Raw genomic sequence first — 22,950 nt, 5'->3', positions numbered from 1 at the left:
GAAGAAGGAGCCTAATTGTGATGGATGAGGGAAGCCAGGGTGAGTATGTGTGCCACTGAGTGGACAGGTTCCAGGTTTCCTCGAGCTCAGACTTCCTAGAGTGTGGGCTTCACCTCTATATGAGGCAGTACAGCTCAGCCAAATCAGGAAGAGCCACTTGGGCAGCCCAGGGAAGGCTTGTGGGCAGAAGTGGCCCAGGCACTTGAGAATTACTGTGACCTTCCTAGAATCCATGCACATCCTTGGCCCTGAAGCCTGAGTCTTATCTCTCAAAATATCTCCCTCCATGTTGTGCTCCTGGAGGGGGTGCCTACTTCGCTTCAAAATTGGGGGTGGGCATTTGGAACATGGTTAGGGTGGGGAGGGCTGTTCACAAAGGCAGGAGGTCAAAGGTTAAGAACTGGGCTCCTTGGCATGTGATGGCAGTGTTCACCATGCAAGCTCTAAGGAAGGTCCTAACCCCTCTCATGACCCACCACTGAGATAGGCTACACCTCACTCACTGCCCAGAGAAGTTCAGACTCCTTAGCCCCCCAAGACTCCCTAGACCCAGGCCCTATCACCTCTTCTTAGTCAAGGCTGTACTTAAGACACTGCCACATGTGTACACATTTCATATGCTTCCAGGCCTTTGTCAAGTCTTCAACCCCTAAATTTTCCCACCAGTAGAGGCTCAGTGTACAGCCCCTAAGGCTACTGGCATCCTACCATAGCTACCCATTTTGTACTAGAGGCTGGACTTGGGCTGCTATCACCCTGGTCAGGCCTGGTTTCTTACCATGTGAATAGTTTGAATAAAAGCAAGTTTTAGATTAGCCCAGACTCATTATTTAGAGGGGAAAACAGACCTAGGGAGCCTAAGTAGGTCTTACCAGCTCACAGCAGAACCAGTCTTGACCCCATTCCCTGTACCTGGCCTTTAAAAGACACTTGCTAAAGCTGACCTGCCCCCTTTCCCTTCAGGTACTACTGGGGGGCCTAGTCCTCAGCCTTTGCCTCTTCATCCTGTGACAACCGAGGGTCCTAGCAGGCCATGCAGCTGTGCCAAGGTATGGATCTCTACTCTCAATGGAGAGGCATGTCCCAACTTAGGTGGGGGCAGCTGGGGCTTGGACAAACACCCAGTTTATTCTTGTCCTTGGAAGCCAGGCAAGGACTCTCTGCTCTAGGAGATGCCCTCAGAGGCTACCTTCTTCCTAGGGTGCCTGGTGCCCACATGGCTGAGAAGAAGTGGGAGCCCATCTTACCTCCATGAAGGTGCCACCCAAAGTGGTGTGTTGTTACAGAGTAGCTCCTGCCAGACTGGCTTCTACTTCCTGGATCTTGGGCAAGCAGCTGGTATAGATGCGTCCACGATAGCCATCTGACTACAGAACCCAGAGTAATGACAGTAGCATCCATTAGCCAACAGCTAGCCACTGGCCTGGCTTTGAGCTCTCCAGAGGCTCTAAGGAGATTTGTTGAAGGGGCTGAGAGATGGCTGATGAGAATCTAATGACCTCCCCATATCCCTAAAGAGGTTGTCGCTCTTTGGTCAACATTTTGCTAAGTCATTTGTAGTCATCTAGCTAGCTTCTGTTATTCTAGTCCAAGGATCAGGAAGCTGAGGCTGGGGTCCATTGTTAAGGTCACGCAGAGTCAGAGAGAGCTAGATTCAAAAGCTAGCAGCTTGAAGCTAAGCATAGTGTCATACATACACTTTCAATCCCAGTACTCGAGAGGCATACTGAGTCCTTGGGCCCCAGGTCATGTTTGGCCTGCCTTTCCCTGTTAGCTGGAGCTGTTCTCTGTGGAGGCAATGGGGCAGGTCCCTAGTTACCTTGTCCCTCAAGGATAAACTTTTTGAGCCTAAAGAACAGTGAGGGGCCTTTCTGGAGGAGGCACTTTCTAGGCGCTCTACTACTGTGAGCTCTGAAAACCAGACCCAGGTCCCACGCTCGGCACTAGGGGGCAGCAGCGAACCAGCAGGCCAGTAGTATGTCTGGCATGCTCACTATCTGACTTTGGCATTGAGGAGGTTTTGCAGACCTTCTGAGTACTCCTTTGGAGAGATGGGAACAGTCATTGGGTGCCTGCAAACAAGCCCAGAGGTGCCCACAAAGCTCAGCAGTAGAAAGGATGTTTCTGTGTCTCTAGGTGACTCTTAGGGTTCAGAGAAGTCAGGTATTGACCTGAACCTGTGAAGTGGCGGGGGGGGGGGGGGGCTGCCCTCTGCTGCCTTTCCACTTCTGATTTTGGCCTCGAACTCAGGTCCCACTCCCACCACCCAATAGGTTACTAACTGTGCTCATTACAGTGGACCTTGGAAGCCCAAAGACACGGCTTTGTCCCAGGCTGAGTTCTTCCTGTCTTTGGTCAGGCACAGGGGTGGGCTGATGCTCACTATACCTCTGCTGACCAGAGAGTCTTAGCCATATTGCTTAGGGACCAGGCAGGACTACCAATAGAGTATACTGGACCCAGAGACACTAGGATCAGACTAGACCCTGTGTCCACCACAGCCAGTCCGGCATGAGGACCTTATGTCCCATGCATCCTCATTTGGGCCTTTCCTTCCAGAAATTAGCTGTTGATGCCATGTGGTGTCCTTTCCCTCTGCAGACTCCACATTCTATACTCCCGCTCTCCTGTTGGCTCCTTAGCCTGAAGTCTCTGCCTAGCTCCGTGGTCATACTAATCTTCATCTTGACGTTTTGCCTGTCCCCACCCCAGCATTGCTTTGTCTCTTAAGGCCCTGAAATGTGCCCTGCCTTAGGCCGTTGAAGTTGCCCTCTGATTCCTGCCAGTTTTCCCTGATGGGCCTCCTCATCTCAGCTCGCTTTGCCTCAGTGCTGGGCTCCTGCTTGTACCCATGTGAAGGTCAGCGCCTTTGTTCTAGCTCCGACTAGCCCGGCTTCCCAGCACCCACGCAACCCGACACCCAGGGTGTTGGGTAAGTGGAGCAAGAGGAGCAAAGAGTCCATGGGGAGGAGGCAGGGCCTCATGAGGCCCAGCCTCAGTAAAGCTTGGCAGGCCTCTAAGAGAGGGTGACCTCTCAGCAAGGACCCCACCACAGCAACATCATCAAAGCAGCATCGGGGCCTCTATCTCCCTTGTCAGCCTGTACCTTGGGTCTCAGCATAGTGCTGATCTTGGGCCGTCTCGGACTCTGGCCTACGTGAACCAGAACCAGATGGGGCTGAGATGGGGACTGCTGCCCAGGTTGCCCTTGTAGGAGCCTGTCAAGCATGGCTGAAGCAAGTCTCTTCTAGGGCGTAGAGGGCCAGCGGGGTGGGAGGAGGGCTGGGAGCCACAGTGGGTTTGGGCACAGCCTCTCACTGCAATATTGATGGCCCGTCAGTGCGGCCCTGATTCCTGTGCTTTCAGTTAAAAGGTTTCTGTTGTTGTAGCTTATGCAGTTGCTCTGTTGCTATGGAAACATGACATCAAAATGACGTTTCCCGTTTAAAAGCTTTTAACTAAATTCCTGCCTGTCAGATGTAGGCCCCATTTTGAGCGTGGAGCTGCCTCGAGCGAGCGAGTGAACGAGTGCACTGCCTCTCGCCCATGGTGCGCTGGCCAGGCCTGAGGCCCTGCCTGAGTGCCATCCTTAACCCTGCAGGTGCCTCCAGCATGGCAGCGGCCGAAGTGCCCGGCTACCTTGTGTCTCCTCAGACGGAGAAGCATCGGCGGGCCCGCAACTGGACAGATGCCGAGATGCGCGGCCTCATGCTGGTCTGGGAGGAGTTCTTCGATGAGCTCAAGCAGACCAAGCGCAATGCCAAGGTGTACGAGAAGATGGCCAGCAAGCTCTTTGAGATGACTGGGGAGCGCCGGCTAGGCGAGGAGATCAAGATCAAAATCACCAACATGACCTTCCAGTACAGGTGGGCACGCAGGATGGTTGTGGGAGGGTCCAGGCAGGTTCTTCCACTCTTGGCCACTTTGTGGTCTGAGGCAGGGAGGGTGTGTGTGTGTGTGTGTGTGTGTGTGTGTGGCCTGGGCTGGGTGGTCCACCAGTAGGTCAGACCCCCACTTTGCAAGATGGCCTTCCAGAACCATTTGTGCAGCCTCCCATTGGGAAGATGGGGAAACTGAGGCCCACAAGCAAAAAAAAAAAACTGTTCATGAACTCTTAAGTAGCAAGGCTGGGGGTGTCCTCAGTGCGACTTCCTGAGATTAGGGCTGGCACTGCACTATCATAACGATGGTTCTAAGGTTGCCATGATGCCCCAGAGGCAGGTATCACAGACAGCACCAGACCTGGAGGTTTCTCGTCCTCTACTGGGAGTGCTAGGCACCAGCTGGGCTTGGTTCTGCCTGCCCCACCTACCACAGCACCCAAGTTGGGCAAGGTGCGAGGTACTTTGTGTCATGTAGCGAAACTGAAACCATAGTGAAAAGGAAGATAGACTCCTAGGCCTGGCTGATCCTAATGCCCTGAGACTGTGAATGCTAAGTGAGGCCCTGCCACGTGCCCAGCACAGGGCCAGCCTCATGGTTGGTGAGAGAGGTGTTTATGGGGCTGCCCAGAGAGTACAAAACTCTGGCCTGGGGACTCCCCATCCATGTCTCTGACTTTGCTGCCTCTCAGTCTGACCTGTCCTAGCATGCAGCTGAAGGAAAGCTTTGGAGGACGGATAATAAGTCCACAGTCTAGAACATCTCTGGCATCCATGAAGGAGCAGCTGTGATGGGTCTGACCTATCAGGAAAAGAGTCAAATACAGGCCAGGGATTGTGGATGGGGTGGACATTGTGGACTTTGGAGGCATGAGAAAGTAGAGGGTGGGACAAAGGTCAAGGTATGAAGTGAGGGTGTTGAACATGAGGTTCTTGTGAGGGGAGGTTTCACTGTAGGACTGGAGGACTGTAGTTAAGAGTACTTCCTCAATAGCCAAGCGTGGTGGTGCACGCCTTTAATCCCAGCACTCAGCAAGCAGAGACAGGCAGATCTCTTGAGTTCGAGGCCAGCCTGGTCTGGTCTACAAAGCGAGGCCAGGACAGCCAGAGCTGTTACACAGAGAAACCCTGTCTCAAAATAGAAAAGAAAAGAAAAAAGAGTACTTCCTCAAAAGGCAGATGAGACAGGGCCTGGGGCTCCTTACAAGCCTGTTTGGATCCCATGATGGCAGTGCTGTCAGAGCCTCACAGAGGTACTAGTGGTCGCTCTGGTGAGTTGTGCAGATGGAGAGGCTACTGCAGACCTTGCCTTGTAGCCAGACTCCATAGAAGAAAGGAGCTCTCATGCCCTCCTTGGCAAAAGATGCCCCAAGAAAGAGAGGGGAACCCCAGCCTGGCCCGTGAATCCTGTGCCTTTGGGAGACACGGAGACCCAACAAGACTTGGACAGACCATAAGGCCCTGAAGCTCTGTTTCTAACAGCTAGTTTGACTTCTAAGGGCCATAGAAGAAGAGGTGCTCAAGCCTGGCCTATCCAAGGCTCATTTCTGGACCCCCAATGCTGGCCCCCGGATGAGCCTGTGAGCCAAAACCAGAAGCTCCCGCAGCTGCTGAGGCTTGCTGGCATCAGAGTCATTTATTGTAACTGATGTTAAATTTAAGCCTCTGTCTTCTGAGAGAGCTGAGAGGCAAGTCTCTTGCCTGCAGGAACAGACATGAACACATGAAGGTAACAGCCATGGCAAGAGGCCTGCCTGGCTAACTCCCTGTAGTCCTATTCCAGTGCTTGGTGAGGAAGGGGATTCTGAGGGAGGTGGGAGGCACCACTGGCTGTTTTCCTTAGCTTCCCTTTGACTCTGTTAGCTCACAGTGTCTAACTGTGTTATTCATTATTTATCTTGAAAGCCTCCCTCAGAGCCCTAGGGGAGGGATTCTGTCTCCATTCCTAGAGGTGGTTGTGAGCCAAGGAGACGTGGGGATGAGGGCGCATGGGAGGGACAGCCGCTGCAGTCTGGGGGGGAGGAGGCATAGCACTTCACAGTTTATGAAGCACATGAAGACCCTGGCTCCTCAGAGCTGACCAGTTCATTGTTCATCCATTGCTAACCCCTTCACAGCAGAGTCTTTTCTTACTTTTTTTTTTTTTTTACAGAAACTGTCTATATATGAAGGTTCTGGCTTAAAGGAAATTTGAGCAGGTAGCTAGGTTCTGTGGAACGTGATTTGTTGGAATATGGTGTGAGGCCCCCTCACTGGAGACAGGCGAGGAGAAGGCTGGCTTAAGTGGAGCAGAGAAAACTGGGACAGGGGTTCTGAGTAGAAGGCTGCCATGGCACCAACGCTAATAAACTCCACCTTCCCTGTGCCCTCCCCCAGATGGCTTGACAGTGGCCCTGCTATGCATCCAGATAAGTCTATATGCTCTGTTCTCTGTGACCCATCTGCTCTCTGATGTAGTCACGCCATGTGGTGGAGCCCTCCCCCAGGGCCTTAATGCTACTCCCCAAGGCCAGCCTCTGCTTTGGCTAGCCACAGTCTATCCTGGGCAGCAGCCCCTTGTCACTGGCTGTGCCTGTGTTGTGGGCTCATTCGGCCATCTTTCCATCTTCAGGGATCAGCAGGACTAGGGCCAGCTCTTACAGAGAACCCCATATGGGCCCAAGGTGGCCCTGGGGGGTTGAAATGCTCCTCCTATGTAGGCTATTTCTCTGAAGACCAAAACTGTCCAATCTGCCTGTGGCCACTCTTTCCAGCCCTCCCTTCCTAGGGGATGACAAAGGGCAGGGATGTGACAGCCCTGTCAGTGAGACAGGACCCATCGGTGGGAGAAGACAGGGTTTAGGGTCTTGAGGGCATTGGTCACACTCATCAGGCCTTCGGCATTGACACTAGTAGAGATGGGACTAGCCACCGAGCCCACAGTCTCTGGGAAGGCTGTGGATTTGAGAGCTAGGTCAGGCTTAGCTCTGGGATGGAATGGTAGCAGCATTACAGTGATACGGCCTAACACACTTTCCTGGCAGGTTCAGCTGAGGACGTTGTCGGAGCCTGGCCTCCTGTTTACTAGACATTGTTTTTATGAAATCTCCACTTTAGCCTTGTGAAGGATTTACTTTTTCATCCCCATTTTACTAATGTAAAACATGAAGGCTCAGAGAGGTTAACGAACCTGTCCAAGATCACAGTGTGTGCGCCAGATCCAGGCCCAGAGCTGTGAGTATTGTTTTCCTGTGGCCCTGCTGTTTCCCCTCCCGGAGGCATCTTTGTAGACTACAAATGCCGCATGCAACGATCTCTTCTGTGTCAGTATCTCACAGTCTCAGCACTGCAGCTTAACATATGTAAAGGGCACACAGTGCACTGCAGTGAATTTAGAACCCACAGGAGAGCAGAGACCACAAGAACCAGCCCCAAGCTCCCTGCACCTATGGGTGCCCTTGCTCCTACTCCAGTTTCCTTTCTGACACCCAAAGGCTGTACAGGTCCCCGAAGCCTCTCTGCCTTCTATCCAGTGTCACAGGGGCCCTAGAGCCTGACTGGCCGGGAGTAGCTCCCGCTTGCATCAGCGTGTCTCCCTCTGAGGACATAGACCCCTTTCGTGCCACTCTGCCCAGGGCTCAGGCAGGACGCACTGCACCTGCTGTTTCTCACCTTGGCTCTTGTGTCTCTCGTTTCAGGAAATTAAAATGCATGACAGATAGCGAGTCCATCCCGCCGGACTGGCCCTATTACCTAGCCATTGATAGGATTCTGGCCAAGGTCCCCGAGTCCTGTGAGGGCAAACTGCCGGATGGCCAGCAGCCGGGGCCCTCCACGTCCCAGACCGAGGCGTCCCTGTCGCCGTCCGCTAAGTCCACCCCTCTGTACTTACCGTATACCCAGTGCTCCTATGAAGGCCGCTTCGAGGATGATCGCTCCGACAGCTCCTCCAGCTTACTGTCCCTTAAGTTCAGGTAGTGTGTGTTCTCTCTTCCTCTCCTGACCTAGGAGAGGGGTCCTCCCATCCCATCCCATCCCCTGCCCTATCCCCAAATGGGGCCAAGGTTCCAGTGCTCAGAGGAAGGAGCTGGCAGTGGCACAGTGGCACTCTCTATACCATAGCTGTGTGCCTGGTCCAGGGCCAGGGCAGCAAGAACTCTAGTGCCAGTGTCCAAGGCCCCATCACCTCTTACCTGCATGGAAAGTTCTTTGACTTCTCTGATCCCTGCCTCCCACCATAAAATGGGGATAAATCAGTACTCCTCAAGGAGAGAAGACATAGGGCCAGGCCCCAATCATGCCCTCTCTGCCTGCCAAGTCCCAACATGGGCCCTTTTTGGGGTCCCCACCTTAGCAACAGTTCCTCTCTATACAGAGATGTGGGTCTGCACCTCCTGAGCAGTGAGTGGGCCTGTAGTATCTGTCTTCTCTGTTGTTGGCTCCAGGGCTGTGTTGGCTGTATGCCTGGGCCTGCAAGATACTCATAGACTCTCTGAGTTGAGAGACAAGTAGGAGACACTCTGTGACTTTGGACTGTGAGCAGGCACTTCTTTTTTTATTTTTATTTTTTACATATATTTATATTATTACACATATATACAATATATTACCTGAACAGACACTTCTAAGGAGAAGATATTTAGGATGGGTTTCCAAGGTAAAAAAGGAGTCAAGCAGTTGAAAAAACCAGGAAATGTAGCTTTGAGTTACATACTTTCAATCCTGTTTGACAGCAGGTAAGGTAGGAAGGTGTCGCCGAGGAGGTCTCAGGGCCTAATGTCCCTAGGGCTGGGAACACTGCTTAATTCACCCAGAAATCCCTTCCTTAGAGGGAATTTCTTGCTGAAGGGCCCAGACAAAATCTGTCTTTACTAAAGCCAGACCAAGCTAGGAGAGAAGCCTGAGATTTATGGCCAATTGTTCGCACAGCTTACCAAGCCCAGTTCCCAGGCACAGCTGCCTGGGGCTACGTCCCCAAGACTACCCGGTCCCCTGCTCTGCTCAGAACATGCAACCCAGGCCAGACACTGGCAGTTACCCAGAATAGGCCTTGGGGTCTGGTAGGCTTTGTCAGTTCCCTGCTACCCAGCAAGGGCTTTTCAACTAGCAGAGAGGACCCATGGTGCATCTCCTGGGGAGGAGCCCAGATGACCTGTCTGCCCCACCCCCCTCACCAAAGGCATACTTGGAGACAGAGGGCTCAGGATAGGCCTTCGTTCTAAACCCATTTCTTTGTCTGTCATAGGCCAGTGGGGGCTACAGACTTCACTTTCCTTAAAAGTACCAAGTACCACATGCTGCCCAGCGTCTTCCTCTTGAGCCTTGCCACTCCCTGGAGTGGGCCCTTCACCCTTCAGCACCCTCTACCAGCTCAGAGAGCTTTGGGGTGCTGTCAGGGCCGTGTGCCTTCACAGTTGCTGGCTTCAGGGCTGCCTGTTCTCTCATGCACCAGCACTGGCTGTCACCTGCTATCCCCCCTGTTGTGTGACTTCTGACCCCTCCTCACCTCTGCAAACTGAGACCTGAGTCATAGGTGTGGCTCCCAGGGCATCCGTGTTCCTGTTTGTCTAGTGGGGTGTTTGGGAAAGTCTGCTGGCTCCCTCGCCCCAGGCCCTGTGACCAGCTCATCTCTTCCCCCACAGGTCAGAGGAACGTCCTGTGAAGAAGCGTAAGGTGCGGAGCTGTCACCTACAGAAGAAGAAGCTGCGGCTGCTGGAGGCCATGCTGGAGGAACAGCGCCGGCTGAGCCGCGCCATGGAGGAGACGTGCCGAGAGGTGCGCCGTGTGCTGGACCAGCAGAACATCCTGCAGGTTCAGAGCCTGCAGCTTCAGGAGCGCATGATGAGCCTGCTGGAGAAGATCATCGCCAAGTCCAACGTCTAAGGCCACGGAGAGGATGATGCCAGGTGCCTACCCAGGCGCAGGGCCCTGCCCACCCAGGGAGGGTTCCAGAAAGGGAACAGGCTTCAGCCTGCCTTCTGTGCTCTCCTGAAGGGCTTTCCAGGATCCCAGTGGCCCTGGGAGACTTTTGGACCCCCATCTCCAGCATTGATGCCAGGGACCCAGGATGACAACTTGTGAGAAGGCCCAAGAACCCTCCAATATAGTCACTATCATGATACTTGAATCAGCTTTTGATATTAAACACACTTTCCATTGTTGCCTGGAAGCCGACTTTCCTCTCTCCGGTATGAAGGGGAAGGGGGTGTGCTGGCTTAGAGGATTCTCTTCTGAAAGCAAATGTCATACATAGGTCAGGGGCATGTTGTGGGGGTCTTCCCTCCACACTGTCTGTGCCCGGGACCCTAACTACCCAGTGATCACACAGTACTGACCTGACCCAGTCACCCGTCTGGAGCTCACCCTAGCACAGGATCCATGCCAGCTCAACTGCTCATGCCCCGCCAAATCCTGTCTGTTATCTGGGTCCTGCTAGTAGCAGTGGTGTGCTAAGTGAGTCATCAGAGAAAGGGTAGCCAGTGATGGTGTGTGCTCAAGGGAAAGGTTGGGCCTGCGACAAAAGGAACCAGATTTGGGTAAAGCTAGGAAAAGCACCCCATACAGGGAACAGTCATTGCAAACAACACCCAGGTCACCCAGAGCCATGAGCTTCTGGAAGAAGCTTGTGTTTTCTGTGAGCTTGTTGGCATCTGAGAAGGCTGAATACACTGATCAGCTTGCCACTGTCATTTTACCACACGAAAGACTCTTCCAGGCCCTTTTGGCTGAATATCCATAGTGGCATTGGCCAGGCCTTGCCTCTTTCACTGAGACCACAGAGGAGACTGGAAGCAGGCCTGTCTGATTCACCCCTTGGAACCAGGCCAGTTGCAACCCCAGAGGACCAGATTCGGTGGAGCTGCCTTAGATGGTTACTTGTGGCAGCTTACCCTGAGACTTGTACCTCTGAGGTCAGGGGTGACAGCAGGGCTTCACCGAGCAGCTGCCAATCTTCATGATGTGAGAGTGCCAGCTCTGTTGACTCCCCAATAATGGTCAGCCAGGCCTGAGAGAGAGGCTGCAAGTCTGTGTCAGCCTACCCTCAGGCTGCCTACACAGAGCTGCATGTTCTCTGAGCTCTCAGTCCCTCTGTCCCACAGAGGGTTCCTGAGTCTGTGTCCTATGGGCTCTGTATTTTGCTGACAACCACAGGCAGGGAAACATTCATTTAGTGGTACAGATGGAGGGGGCACTTGCCAATGTTTATGGTGTAAATTAAGCAAAGTGCCAGCTGTCTATGTGCTGTCCCTGTGTCCTTAACATGGAAGAGATCAAATAGTTGCCTCCTGGGGACCAGTACAAGGAACCACTGCTCTCTCTGGAAAAACAGTTGGATGACTCCAGGAAGATGGGGAAGTCAGGGACATGTTGTACTTGAGATCCAAGGTAGGGAGCCTGACCTTCTCCTGTCTCCAGAATTCATCTGAAGCCTTGGATGCTGGGGACCCCACCATGGACTCTCAGAGATCTGCTGACATGTACCTGCCTGTCCTCGTCTGTAGGCTACTGAGGCTGGGCTGCCATGAGATTCCTGAGCCTCAAAAAAGAGAGGGGATGCCCATCCTCCCAGAAGGAACAGTAGTGGTGTCAGAGAGGCTGCTGGGGGTGAGCACTGGCCACCTGTGTCTCAAAGCTCCACAGGAGGGGACAGAATGAGGTTCAGGATATAGCCGGGATCTTCATGTTTAGACCCACGTGGTCCAGTGTGGCACACTGATGTTTTAGCACTCACATGTCACTTAGCAGTTTTACACTCTGTGTTCAGAAGCACCCACTGTCCAGCCAGTCTGAGGCTGTTCCTTTGCCCCTCAAGGCTCAATGGGACTCAGTTGTTGATCACCTGGGGCTGACTATGCCCTCCACAATGTGTCCATGAGGACTTTTTGGTTTCTTCTTAAGCTATTGGGTCATTAGTAAAAGCTAAAATATCTGATCAGGTTCAGCAAAACATGAACACAGAAAACTAAACCCATCAAGAGATATGGCTACCTGGTCCTCTGACATGTAAAACAAGACACAAGTCATCAAACAAAGAAAGCTGAGAGACAGGATGAAGACATGACAGTTACCTTTATTTTCAGATAATACTTTTTTTTTTTTTTTGAGACAACCTTTCTCTGTGTAGCCTTGGCTGTCTTGGATTCCCTTTGTAGACCAAGCTGGCTTCGAACTCATAGATAAGCCTGCTTCTGTCTCCTGAGTGCTGGGATTAAAGGTGTGTGCCACCATGCCCGGCTCAGATAATACTTCTGATGATCCAGAAAACCAAATACATAAAACCTCAACAGCGTCAACCTAAAAGTATTAGAGTTGGGAATAAGAAACACTCAACTGAAACCAGATTAGTGGACTGCTCAGGAGTGGATTTAACCAGAAACACAGAGGACATTTCAGGTTTTGTTTTGGTTTTTGATTTTTGGTTTTTTTTTTCTTTGTGTAGCCTTGGCTTCCCTGGAACTCACTCTGTAGACCAGGCTGGCCTCAAACTCACAGAAATTTGCCCGCCTCTGCCTCCCAAGTGCTGGGATTAAAGTTGTGTGCCACCATGACCAGCTTATTTTTGTTTTGTTTTGGTTATTTGGTGACAGAGGCCCTTTTGAAGATATGCAGTGTCACTAAAAGATGCAAAATATCAGGTGGTGGTGGTGGTGGCGGCGGCGGCGGTGGCGGCGGCGGCGGTACATGCCTTTAATCCCACTATATTTCCACTATGTTTAATCCACTATATTTCCAACAGAACTTCAGATTTTGTTGTGAAATGACAAAACCATGTCTAAATTCGTATGAAACAAAGAATGGGATGAAAGGTAGGAAGACATGCCCAGTTGTCTGCGGAGTTTTGGGGACATACACACCAGGAACCTGAGGGTTATTTTATATGGTAGTGCTAATGAGAAATATCACCTATAGTCTCACACCTTTGAATAGTCTCCGGTGGGTGGTGGTGCTCTTTGGGGGAGGCTTATGTGTATGACCTTGCTGGAGGAGACATGTCACAGAAGGCAGGTTTTGAGAATCTTAAGACTTATGTGATTCCTAGTGGCCTCTGTCTGCTTTTTTGATTGTGGTTCAAGATATGAGCCCTCAGCAGTCCCTGCCACCTTGCCTGCCTTCTGCCACTTCCCTGCTGTGATGGTGATGGACTCTTATCCCGCTGGAACCATAAGCCCAAATAAACCCCTTCTTCTGTAAGTTGCCTTGGTCATGATGTCTTATCACAGCAGCAGGAAGTAAGGGGATACACCTCATCACATGTGGGCATGGCCGGGAGTCTCATGGGCTCAGAGACTGGGCAGGGCATGGAGGAGAGGAGCTCTCACTCTGCCTAAGGGGGACTGGGACAGCCTCTTCAAGGATCTGAGATATTCCTTTCCATGCAGCAGCGCCACAGCTCCCACAGCACCTCAGCCACAGCTCCCACAGCACCTCAGCCACGGCCCCCACAGCACCTCAGCCACGGCCCCCACAGCACCTCAGCCACGGCCCCCACAGCACCTCAGCCACGGCCCCCACAGCACCTCAGCCACGGCCCCCACAGCACCTCAGCCACGGCCCCCACAGCACCTCAGCCACGGCCCCCACAGCACCTCAGCCACGGCCCCCACAGCACCCCAGCCACGGCCCCCACAGCACCCCAGCCACGGCCCCCACAGCACCCCAGCCACGGCCCCCACAGCACCCCAGCCACGGCCCCCACAGCACCTCAGCCACGGCCCCCACAGCACCCCAGCCACGGCCCCCACAGCACCTCAGCCACGGCCCCCACAGCACCCCAGCCACGGCCCCCACAGCACCTCAGCCACGGCCCCCACAGCACCTCAGCCACGGCCCCCACAGCACCTCAGCAGGACACCTAAGCATGTCACTGGAGCATGGTAGAGCTCAGACATCATCTTAGAGACCCTGGTGACTCAGAAAAGTGGTCAAGGGTGCCAGAGAACTATGAAGAGTCCCAACCAGCAGCAGTGGCAGTACCTATAGAACACCTTATTAAAAAATTAAACTTTAAGCCTATGAATTATGTTATTTATTTCAGAACAATAAACCCATTACATGTTACTATCAGGACCAGTTGTATGAAAAATCTATTTTCCAATACAATATTTCAACAAGAAAAGTGGCATTGTTTTATATTTGTACAAATCTTTAGCTTGAGGGAAGCAGCAAGGGTTCCTGGGAGGCCTGTGTGTTGTGCTGCTGGGTGAGGTTTTGGTTAAGGGCAGGATTTGTCAGGAAGTCCAGCCTCACAGGAAGTTACCTGGAAAAGAAAGGGCATTTAAAGAACAAATCAATGTGGCTATTCTAACTCTGTCTTACCTCAAACTTAAGGAAGAAGAGAAGATCTTACTTTTTCTGGAGTGGGGATTAAACCCATGGACTCCTGCAAGATAGGTAAACACTCCTCCATTAAACCACCTCCTCCAAAACCTTAATCTTCCCTTGTGACTCTGCTTATGCCCCAGTGGCTCTTTATCTTGTGTGTTTGGGCCCGTAGTGGGCAATTGGAAACATTTTTGGAAAATAATTGTACCCAGTATTACAACACAACATGCCATCGATCCGAGGCCGGATGGTCACCTTTGCTCGGTCGCTGACAATCTCAGCAGGAAGTTCCCAAGCTCATGGTGGTGGAAGCAAGTATTTCCAAAGTCTGACTTAGAGCAAAGTGCTATTTTTACCACCAGCAACAAATGCTGCCATTGTTTCTCTTAAGGAACAGGCCTCCTTCATCCCTCAGGAATATACCTGCCAGTGCCCTGGCCTGCCAGTGTTCTTTCAGGAAATCTTTATAAGGTGCACAGCTGCACACGTGCCTTTCCTTGGTCAGCCCGACAGGCAGGCGTGAGAAATACACCTTCCATCCCATCACAAGGAACATGAAAGAGAATCAGTCTCAAGGTCAAGACTTAAGATAGTCATCCTTAGTGCCTCATCAAGGACATTTATGAGCAAAATGGGTGGCTCTTGCCTGTAATCACAGTATTCAGGGCCCTTAGGCAGAAAGTTTTCTGTGAGTTTAAGGCCAGCCAGGGCAGGAGAACAAGATCTTGTTTCAAAAAAAGAAAGACAGAGAGAGAGAGAGAGAGAGAGAGAGAGAGAGAGAGAGAGAGAGAGAGAGAGAGAGAGAGAGAGAGAGGAGAGAGAGAGCGCACTGGAGAGATGGCTCAGAGGTTAACACTGGCTGTCCTTAGTTCAGTTCACAGTAACCAGCCCACGTGGTGGCTCACAACCATCTATAATGAAATCTGGTGCCCTCTTCTGGCCTGCAGGTGTACATGCAGGCAGAGCACTGCATACATAATAAATAAATAAATAAATAAATAAATAAATAAATAAATAAATAAATCTGAGTCTGGGCAGGATGAGAAGGGGATCCAGACAGAATTCCACCAGAGCCCAGCTTGTGGAGAAGGTGGAGTCAAGACCCAAGGTAGGGGAAGAGGAGAACCAGCTGCAGTTGTCTCACCAAGAGAGAAGCTGTGCTGGAGCCACCCCTGGGAGTAGTTGCCAAGGCTTTGCCATAGTCTGCAGGGTGTAGATGGAGGCGGAGCCCAGCTTGCAGCCCTGTTGACATTCGACAGGGGTGGCGGGGGTGACCCTGGTGCTGACGAGCAATGGTCCAGGTATAAATGTCAAGAAACCAGGCTGAGCCGCCTGTGCCCTGACACAAAGTTGCAGGTGAGCACGGGTTTAAATGTTAGGGATACGGACATTCTAGACGGTGTTGAAAAAGAGGTGTGACGTCCAGGACTCAGAGCACTGGGTGGTGTGGAAAATAATTTGGTTGTTTAACATTTTTTTAATTAATTATAACAAAAGAGCTGGATCTATCAGGTAACGTGGGCCGGACAAAGTGTTCTGTGTAAGATAGACTTCTTTGGCAAGAATTGAAGCTTCTGGGAACTTCCTGGGAGGAAGACTGGGTAGCCCCACTCTAGTGATGCCCTTCCTTGGTCTGCCTCTTTTTCCGGTGACCTCCATGTGCCCTTGCTAAGCAGACACTGGCCCTGAGTGTTCCTGGTGGGTTTCTGGCCTATTCTGTGGTAGTTGAGGAATGTTCCATATGCTGGAAACCACATTTCCCACAATCCTTACTTTGTATTTTAGGGCAAGCAGGGTCAAAGATGAGTCTACGAGGCACATGGGGACAGTAGATCAGAGGGTTGGTCAGGGCCAGTGGGAGAGAGACAGATGCCAAGGAGCTCCACGTGTGCCTGGTTATCCCATTGACCCCCACTGGCACCCGTCCCTGGTACCTCACTGTGAACTCGTGGATCAAACAGTAGCTCTCCACAGCAGGACATACCTGGTGTCCAGCCACCCAGGGCTGCTCCAGCCCTGCAGTGGCTTTGGCCTTCCTCGGCCTTCACTTTCCAAGCTTGCCCCACAGAGGTTCAAGACTGCACGTAGTCTCCCAGTGGTTGCTTGCTTACCGTGACCCTGCAGGGGACTCACTTCCCCTGGTAGTTAACTGAAATGTAGAACTGGAACTGGCCCAGAGGGTCCTTCTCGAAGGGCTTAGGATGGGATGGTGCTTGCCTAGGGCCAGGCTCTGGGGTGGGGGCTGTACGCAGCTCTCATGGAAGCAAGAACGGCCTGTGGTGTAACTATCCAACTCCTGCATATTTTGTGTCTGGGTTTGTCCAGGTTCTCCTTGTCATCGGAGACTGCCCACCGCACCTTCTGACACGGCCAATGTCAATGATTTATTACTTTATTTTGCACAGCAATGTTCCTAGCTAAACTCAACCACAATGTCTCACAAAGTTTATGGTGACAAACAAGATACCTGAGAAAGTTGCTGCGAAATCTATGAAAGGGTTTTTTTTTTCTTTTAAGTGATAGACAGGTCTGTCATTTTTCCATATTTTTTAAAAACTACATTCTCTCTCTTTCTCTCTCTCTCTCTCTCTCTCTCTCTCTCTCTCTCTCTCTCTCTCTCTCTGTGTGTGTGTGTGTGTGTGTGTGTGTGTGTGGTCTTGGCATGCATATGTGGAAGGCAGAGGTCAACTTGCAAAAATCAATTCTCTCCCTCTACCATGTGGGCTCTAGGGATTGAACTCAGGCTGGCAGCAGGTGTCTTTAATCTGCTGAGCCGTTTTGCCAGAGCCTATTTTTCCATGTTCTCTTATTTCTTCACCAGAAAGAGTGAGGTGGAGGTGTCTGGCCCCTAGATAGAGCCTTACAGCACTTTGAGGCAAGTTTAAGGTTGAAAACCTGACAGCACCACGCGGCTGGCACAAAGGCTTACTTGGCTTTCTTTATGCGAACGAGACAAGAATCCAAACCAGATCAGTATTATTCTCATATCTGCCAACAAACAGGAGATTTACTGCCAGAAAGGAAAGAGAAACTGAAAGCACAACAGTTTCAACTAAACTGAAGCACGGAGTTGCCTCAATGGACAAAAGGAATGGAATAGGGGTCTGTGTGGTGAGGCCCCGCCTACTGCAGAGCTGTCTTGGGAGAAGGCTGGTGAACAGTCATCTGGTGCCTGAGCACCACACACAGAAGGATGGAAGATGGGAAATGGCAGGGACCACAGGTGGAGCCTTCTTGCCACCTTCAGTAAAGTCCATAAGGGGAGACAGCTTTGTGGCAAATGGTCATTCTGCAGGCGAGGGCAATGGGTAAAAGGCTTCTCCTCAGGGAAGGTGTGCTCTGCCTCTGCCTGTGAGTGAGAACACAGGCTTAGTCAGACGCTGGAGCTTGTCCTGCCTCAAGGGACAGCTAACATAGAGTATTACTGGCCATGTAGCATCCAGGGCATGGGGCCTCCGGAGCCTGTGAAACATGACCTCTGACCTGGGCCTTGGGATGTAAGAACTGGATGCTCAGCAGGGCAGCATCAGGGTCCCTCTGAGGACAGTAGAAGCGGGCCATGGCCTGTCATCAAAGAGAGAGAGAGAGAGGGCATGAGGACTCAGGTCCTCAGACCCAGCACTACAGAGCAGGAGTGAGGCGAATGGCCGCCAGAGGACATGGATGCGTGCAGGATCTTCAGCAGAGGCCACATGTCCCCACCCAAGGCAAGCCTGCACAGAGCTCCAAGCTGGGATAAAGGAGTCCAGGATGAGGGGAAAGCCCAGGAAGCAGCAGGGCTGACCAGTGCTTCCTTAGCCCCGTCCACCCATCTCCCGTAAGTTCTCCAGGTGTGGCTGGAAGGGAGGCTAGTAAATCGAGCAGAGCCGGCTCCAAGATGCATTCTATGCAGACCCACTCTGTTAAAAACAAAACAAAAACAAAAACAAAAAAACAAACTAAACAAAACTCTGTTAAATGTGAGATCTGTCCTAGAAAGAGCTCCTGTAAGCTTCTAGAACGTTCCCCAGTATGTCACCCCTGTATGTGTTTCTTCATTCCCATAGGGCTAGATTGTAATGTATCAAGCGTTGGGGCCCTCCCCCTTTCATTGGGTCCTATCCTCCAGTGCTGGGTGTGGGGCTGGTGTCAAGCTCTTTCTACAGCCCACCTGCTCTGGGAACCAAACTGCCTCCTCAGAGGCCTCAGTTCACCACAGCCTATTGATGGTGGAAATTTAGATTCCAACTGTGTCCCCGAGCCCTCTCTTCCCCTTCCTGCTTTCTTATTCAGAGAACTTTCCAGAGACTTTGCAAGTTCTGCTTAGGAACAGGGCAGCTCCCTGGGGCACCAGCTGGCATCTCGTGCAATTATCATTAAATTACAGAGACAATTTTAATTTCACAATAATTAGAAATATCAACTGCAGCTCCAGCCTTCGAAACTAATGGAATTTTAATGGGCAGCTGCTTAGGTTACAGCCAAAAATAGTACCGCTCAGCCAGGCAGAGCAGCTGGAGCCGGGGGCCCTGGACAGGAGACCTGTGCGTCAGAGGCCAGCAAGGAGGAGCTGAGTACCTGGGAAGGAGCTGGGAGTGGCCATGGCTGGTGGGTAGCAGCTACCCCGCAGGGTGGGAAAGGAGCCTCCAGCAAAGGACTGGTTTGCAAGGTGAAAGAGACCCGCATTTGGGACTTTATCCCCCCATGCATGACCACCCTGAAGAGGTAGCTTGGAGCCAGGCTTCAGTGTTTGAATCAAAGTCCCTGGCCCCAGATGGTGCCCTCTGGGCAACCCACTCTGCAGGTGTGCCTCAGGGCCTGGGCTGTGGGGAGCAGGACTGGACCCCGGGGACCACAGCGGAGCGGGTAGGATGCTCAACCTTGGGTCCTGTGACTCCATCCTAACAGGAAGTGGCAGTAAACAGTCCCATGTTCCGCAGAAGAGCTTACTTCTGATAAGATCAGGATTTCCTCATTTGTGTTTCTTTCCTGAAGAAAGCTTCCTGGCCTCTTCAGAATCCTCACTGAGGTCGTGGAGCTATTTTCCCAGATCTGGTCCCAGAGGCTGCACTCGTGTCCAGATTTCAGCGCCACCTTCCATTTGCTGCCGTGCGTGTGATGCACTGGACATGGAGTTATTTCTCTGCAGTACTATCCTGTTGTCCTAGGACTATTTCTTTAAGAATGTTTCCTTCCTCTATTAGCTTTGTCAAGAGTCAGCTTTTGGGGCGAAGATGGGCACATTGCTAGGCTCCAGTCAGGCTCGTTGTCTGCACTTGCCCTGGATCTTGTCACCTGAGGTTACATGGCAAAAAACATCTAACCTTTCTCTTCTGAAAGTCAGTGCTAGCTAGTCCTTATCTTTTGTGTGTCTATACAACTTTCAAGTCAGCTTGTCAATTTCTGCCCTCAGAAAGTTTGATTGGTAGGTCTTTGGCTCCATAGAGACCCTTGATGAGAAAACACACTCTCTCTCCTCTTTCTCTCTTCTCTCTCTCTCCTCTCTCTGTCTCTGTCTCTCTCTCTGTGTGTGTGTGTCTGTATCTCTGTCTATCTCTCTCTGCCTCTCTCCTTCTCTCCTGTCTCTCCCTCTCCTCCTCCCTCTCCCCTTCTCTCTGTCCCTCTCGCTCCAACCCCACTCTCTTGACAGAATCTTGCTATAGAGTTCAGGCTTATCTCCAACTTAAGAGCCTTCGCCTCAGCCTCTGAGTGTTGTGTTTCCCCAGGTTGCTACAAACGGAGATTACACTCACTGCTCACATTCTTTTATCGCCAGACTCCGGGGCTCTGTGCTGCTCACTTGCATTCTTCCCTTTTCCTCCTCTGTCCTCTTCCTCTTCTTTTCTCCCTTTGCTCCTGTCCTTTGTCCTCCTTTCCTTCCCCCTTTTTTCTTCTTCAATTTTTTTGAAACAGGCTCACCCTATAGCCTAGGCTGGCCTGGAGCTTTTAGTGACCTTCCAGCCTCAACGCCTGATTGCTGGAAATTATAGGTATCAACTCCCAGACTGAATTTTTAAAATTTTAAGCAACTTGTTTCAAGCCATCTCTTCTCATATAAACCATTTAATGTTTTAAAATTTTTATGTGTGTGTGTAAGTGTCTTCCTTGTCTGTATGGCTGCACACCACATGCTTGCAGTGCCTGTAGAGGCCAAAAGGGGGCAGAGGATTCCCCAGGGACTGAAATTGAGACAGTTGTGAACCACATTATGGGCAGTGAGAACCAAGCCCAGATCTTCTGCAAGTGCTCTTAACCACTGAGCCATCTCTCTGGCGCACATAAGTAAACTTTTAAAATGACAACGTCACTATATAAAGAGTTTAGCTGTAGATAATGAACTTTAATATATGTGTCTTTTGCTTAAGGTATAATTCTAATTTCTCCGTGATTTCTCCTTTGTCAAGTGGTGTGCACTTAGACAAGGACAAGTGGTGTGCACTTGAAAGTAATCCATGTGTTCTAGCCATGTGTAGTGATGCCCACCCTAACCCAAACACATGCCATACATTACTGGCATGTATGAGGCCCTGGGTTCAAGATCTAGTACCACAAAAAGGACAAAGAAAATAAAATGTCTTCTCTCTGTGTCCTGTTTCTAGGATGGTCTCACTAGGTCTGGAGTCATGTTTCGTGTCCTCGGCTTCTTTACTTCTGGGGTGTGTGTGTGTGTGTGTGTGTGTGTGTGTGTGTGTGTGTTTTGTGTGTGTGTTGTGATTTTCTTCTCGCGGGCTGCATCTGAGTTTGGCTTTTGATGCGTTTTCTTTGCATTTATCCTGCCTGGGTTCACTAAGCTTTGGGATCCATTTTTTTTTTTCTTCTGTCAAATTTGAAAAAAAGATTGATCATAATTCCTTTGCTGTGTCACCCTCATTTCTTTACTTCCTGCTGGGATTCTGGTTACACATGTGTTATACTTGGTCCTGTCACTCAGGCTCCAGGTGTTCTTTGCATGTAAATTCCTAAAACAGTTCTTTTGTAACTTAGTTTGGATTACTTCTAGTCACCTGACTTCAGAGTCACTGAAATTTTCTTTTGCAATGTCCAGTAACTTCACCAATACATCTTAACTTTCAATTAAAAAGACCAAAAAAAAAAAAAAAAAAAAAAAAAAAAAAGCCAGGATCTCACTTTATAGCCCAAGCTGGTCTTGAACTTGTGACCTGCCTGCTTCAGCTCATGAGTGCACATCACTCCCAGGCACCTGTGCACTTCTACATTTCAGACATTGTGGGAGAGTTCTCAGGCCTCGGGTTTTTTGATGTTGAGTTTCTGTTTCTCTCCTTGCATAACCAGTTTTCATGGCTCGTATTCGTCTTCATCTGGAAATTCTTTGTGTGTTACATGCCCGCTGACTTTCCACTGCTGGATTACCCGCTACTTATACACTCCACAATTACAGCTGACAGGTTTTGCCTCTGCGCATGCAGCATCTCGATTTAATGTGTGTCCCCTTAATCACCCTCAGAAACACAAGAAGCTGACTATCCAGAGTGCCGCTGAAGCAACGGGGTTTAATTTAGATGATATTCAAGATGCCTCAGGAGAAGGCAGGAGAATGTTCTGTGGCAGAATGTGGGCCGCAGAGCAGGCCAGGCTTCCTGCTGCTCTGCATACTTCCGCTTTGTTCCATGCCAGGGTATCTGACACCCTCTTCTTGCCTCCGTGGGTGCTGCACACACAGACATACATGCAGGCAAAACGCCCATACACATAAAGAAGAAATGAAAATAACATTTTAAAAATAATATTTAGAGGCTAGGCAGGGTGGTGTACACACCTGCCATCCCGTGAATCAGGAGGTGGGAGTAAGAAGGGCGGGAGTTCAAGGTCATCCTCAGCTACAAAACAGAATCCCAGAACTGGCACGTCTGACCGAACGATTTTGGACACCCTGTGTGGATCTCTTGCACAGTGGTATTATACTGCTGCATGTTGCAGTGGTTTCCATGAGAGCATCATAGGCGGTAATAGTTTCTGTGATCATCATGTCATTGGCAACCTCATGACGAGGTCTGACCATGATACACGAAATGGGTGTCTCTTTCCGTTCGCTCGAACAATTTAATTGATGGTGTCATTGCATCTGCTTCAACTGGGGAAAGCTTCTTAAAATGGAAAGTGGAGCACAAATTAGCAGGGAAATGTGGGACTCTCACAGCATAATTACTGGGTTTGCTGAAATGAATTCAGGGGAAAAAAAAGTTACTTGGGGAAGCAAGGTCCAACCACCGCTGAATCCAGCGGGTCTCGCTTCGGCACAGCCAGCCCACAGTGAGACAGCACTGCCAGTATTTTACCCCTGGTCCATTAGATGAATATAGATAGATTTAAGCTTGTTTTTCAGCTTGGTCGTTTTAAAGGGATGTTCATCCAGGTGGAAAGATGGAAAGTACTTTATTAGCAGGTTAATAACTTTTCTGTCTCTGTGGTAAAGCACCTGGGAGCAACAGCTTAAAGGCAGGGGAGGGGGCGGGGGCGGATTTATTTGGCTCATGGGTTCAGCGGTCGCCATTTTGGGACTGACTGGCTCCATTGCTTTTGAGCCAGTGGTGAGGTGAGCATCGCAGTGAGAGGACATGATAGAGAGGGCTGCTCACCTTACCTCATGGCAACCAGGGGACAAAAAGAGAGGGGGGAGGGGCAGGAGGCTTGTGCTTCTAAGGCTACCACCAGGAACCTACCTCCTCTAACCAGGCTCTTCCTCCTTTTAGTCCAACCAACTACAAATGCATCAAAGGAGGAACCAACAGCCATCAGGGCTGTGGGGCCACCGTACAGCATCTGCTGG

At 50.9% G+C, this 22,950-nt stretch overlaps 1 protein-coding gene across 3 annotated transcripts; it reads left to right on the top strand.

Annotated features, from left to right (window-relative positions):
- Nucleotides 1-786: 786 nt before the first annotated feature.
- On the top strand, nt 787-10,278 carry MSANTD1 (Myb/SANT DNA binding domain containing 1). Of its 3 annotated transcripts, XM_084800299.1 has the most exons (4): nt 787-1,049; nt 3,602-3,866; nt 7,559-7,834; nt 9,503-10,278. In XM_084800299.1, the coding sequence occupies exons 1-4, from the start codon at nt 1,034-1,036 to the stop codon at nt 9,741-9,743; spliced, it is 798 nt and encodes a 265-aa protein (XP_084656425.1). In that variant the 5' UTR covers nt 787-1,033; the 3' UTR covers nt 9,744-10,278. The 3 variants fall into 3 exon arrangements, with proteins under 3 accessions (XP_084656425.1, XP_084656424.1, XP_084656426.1); XM_084800298.1 differs by lacking the exon at nt 787-1,049 and having other exon boundaries at nt 3,451-3,866; XM_084800300.1 differs by lacking the exons at nt 787-1,049; nt 7,559-7,834 and having other exon boundaries at nt 3,451-3,866.
- Nucleotides 10,279-22,950: the final 12,672 nt, after the last annotated feature.

This window comes from Acomys minous, assembly GCF_964271855.1.
Source record: "Acomys minous genome assembly, chromosome: 10".
Lineage (NCBI taxonomy): Eukaryota > Metazoa > Chordata > Mammalia > Rodentia > Muridae > Acomys > Acomys minous.
Note: the sequence above shows the minus strand (reverse complement) of the source record. Positions and strands in the feature narration are given on the sequence as shown.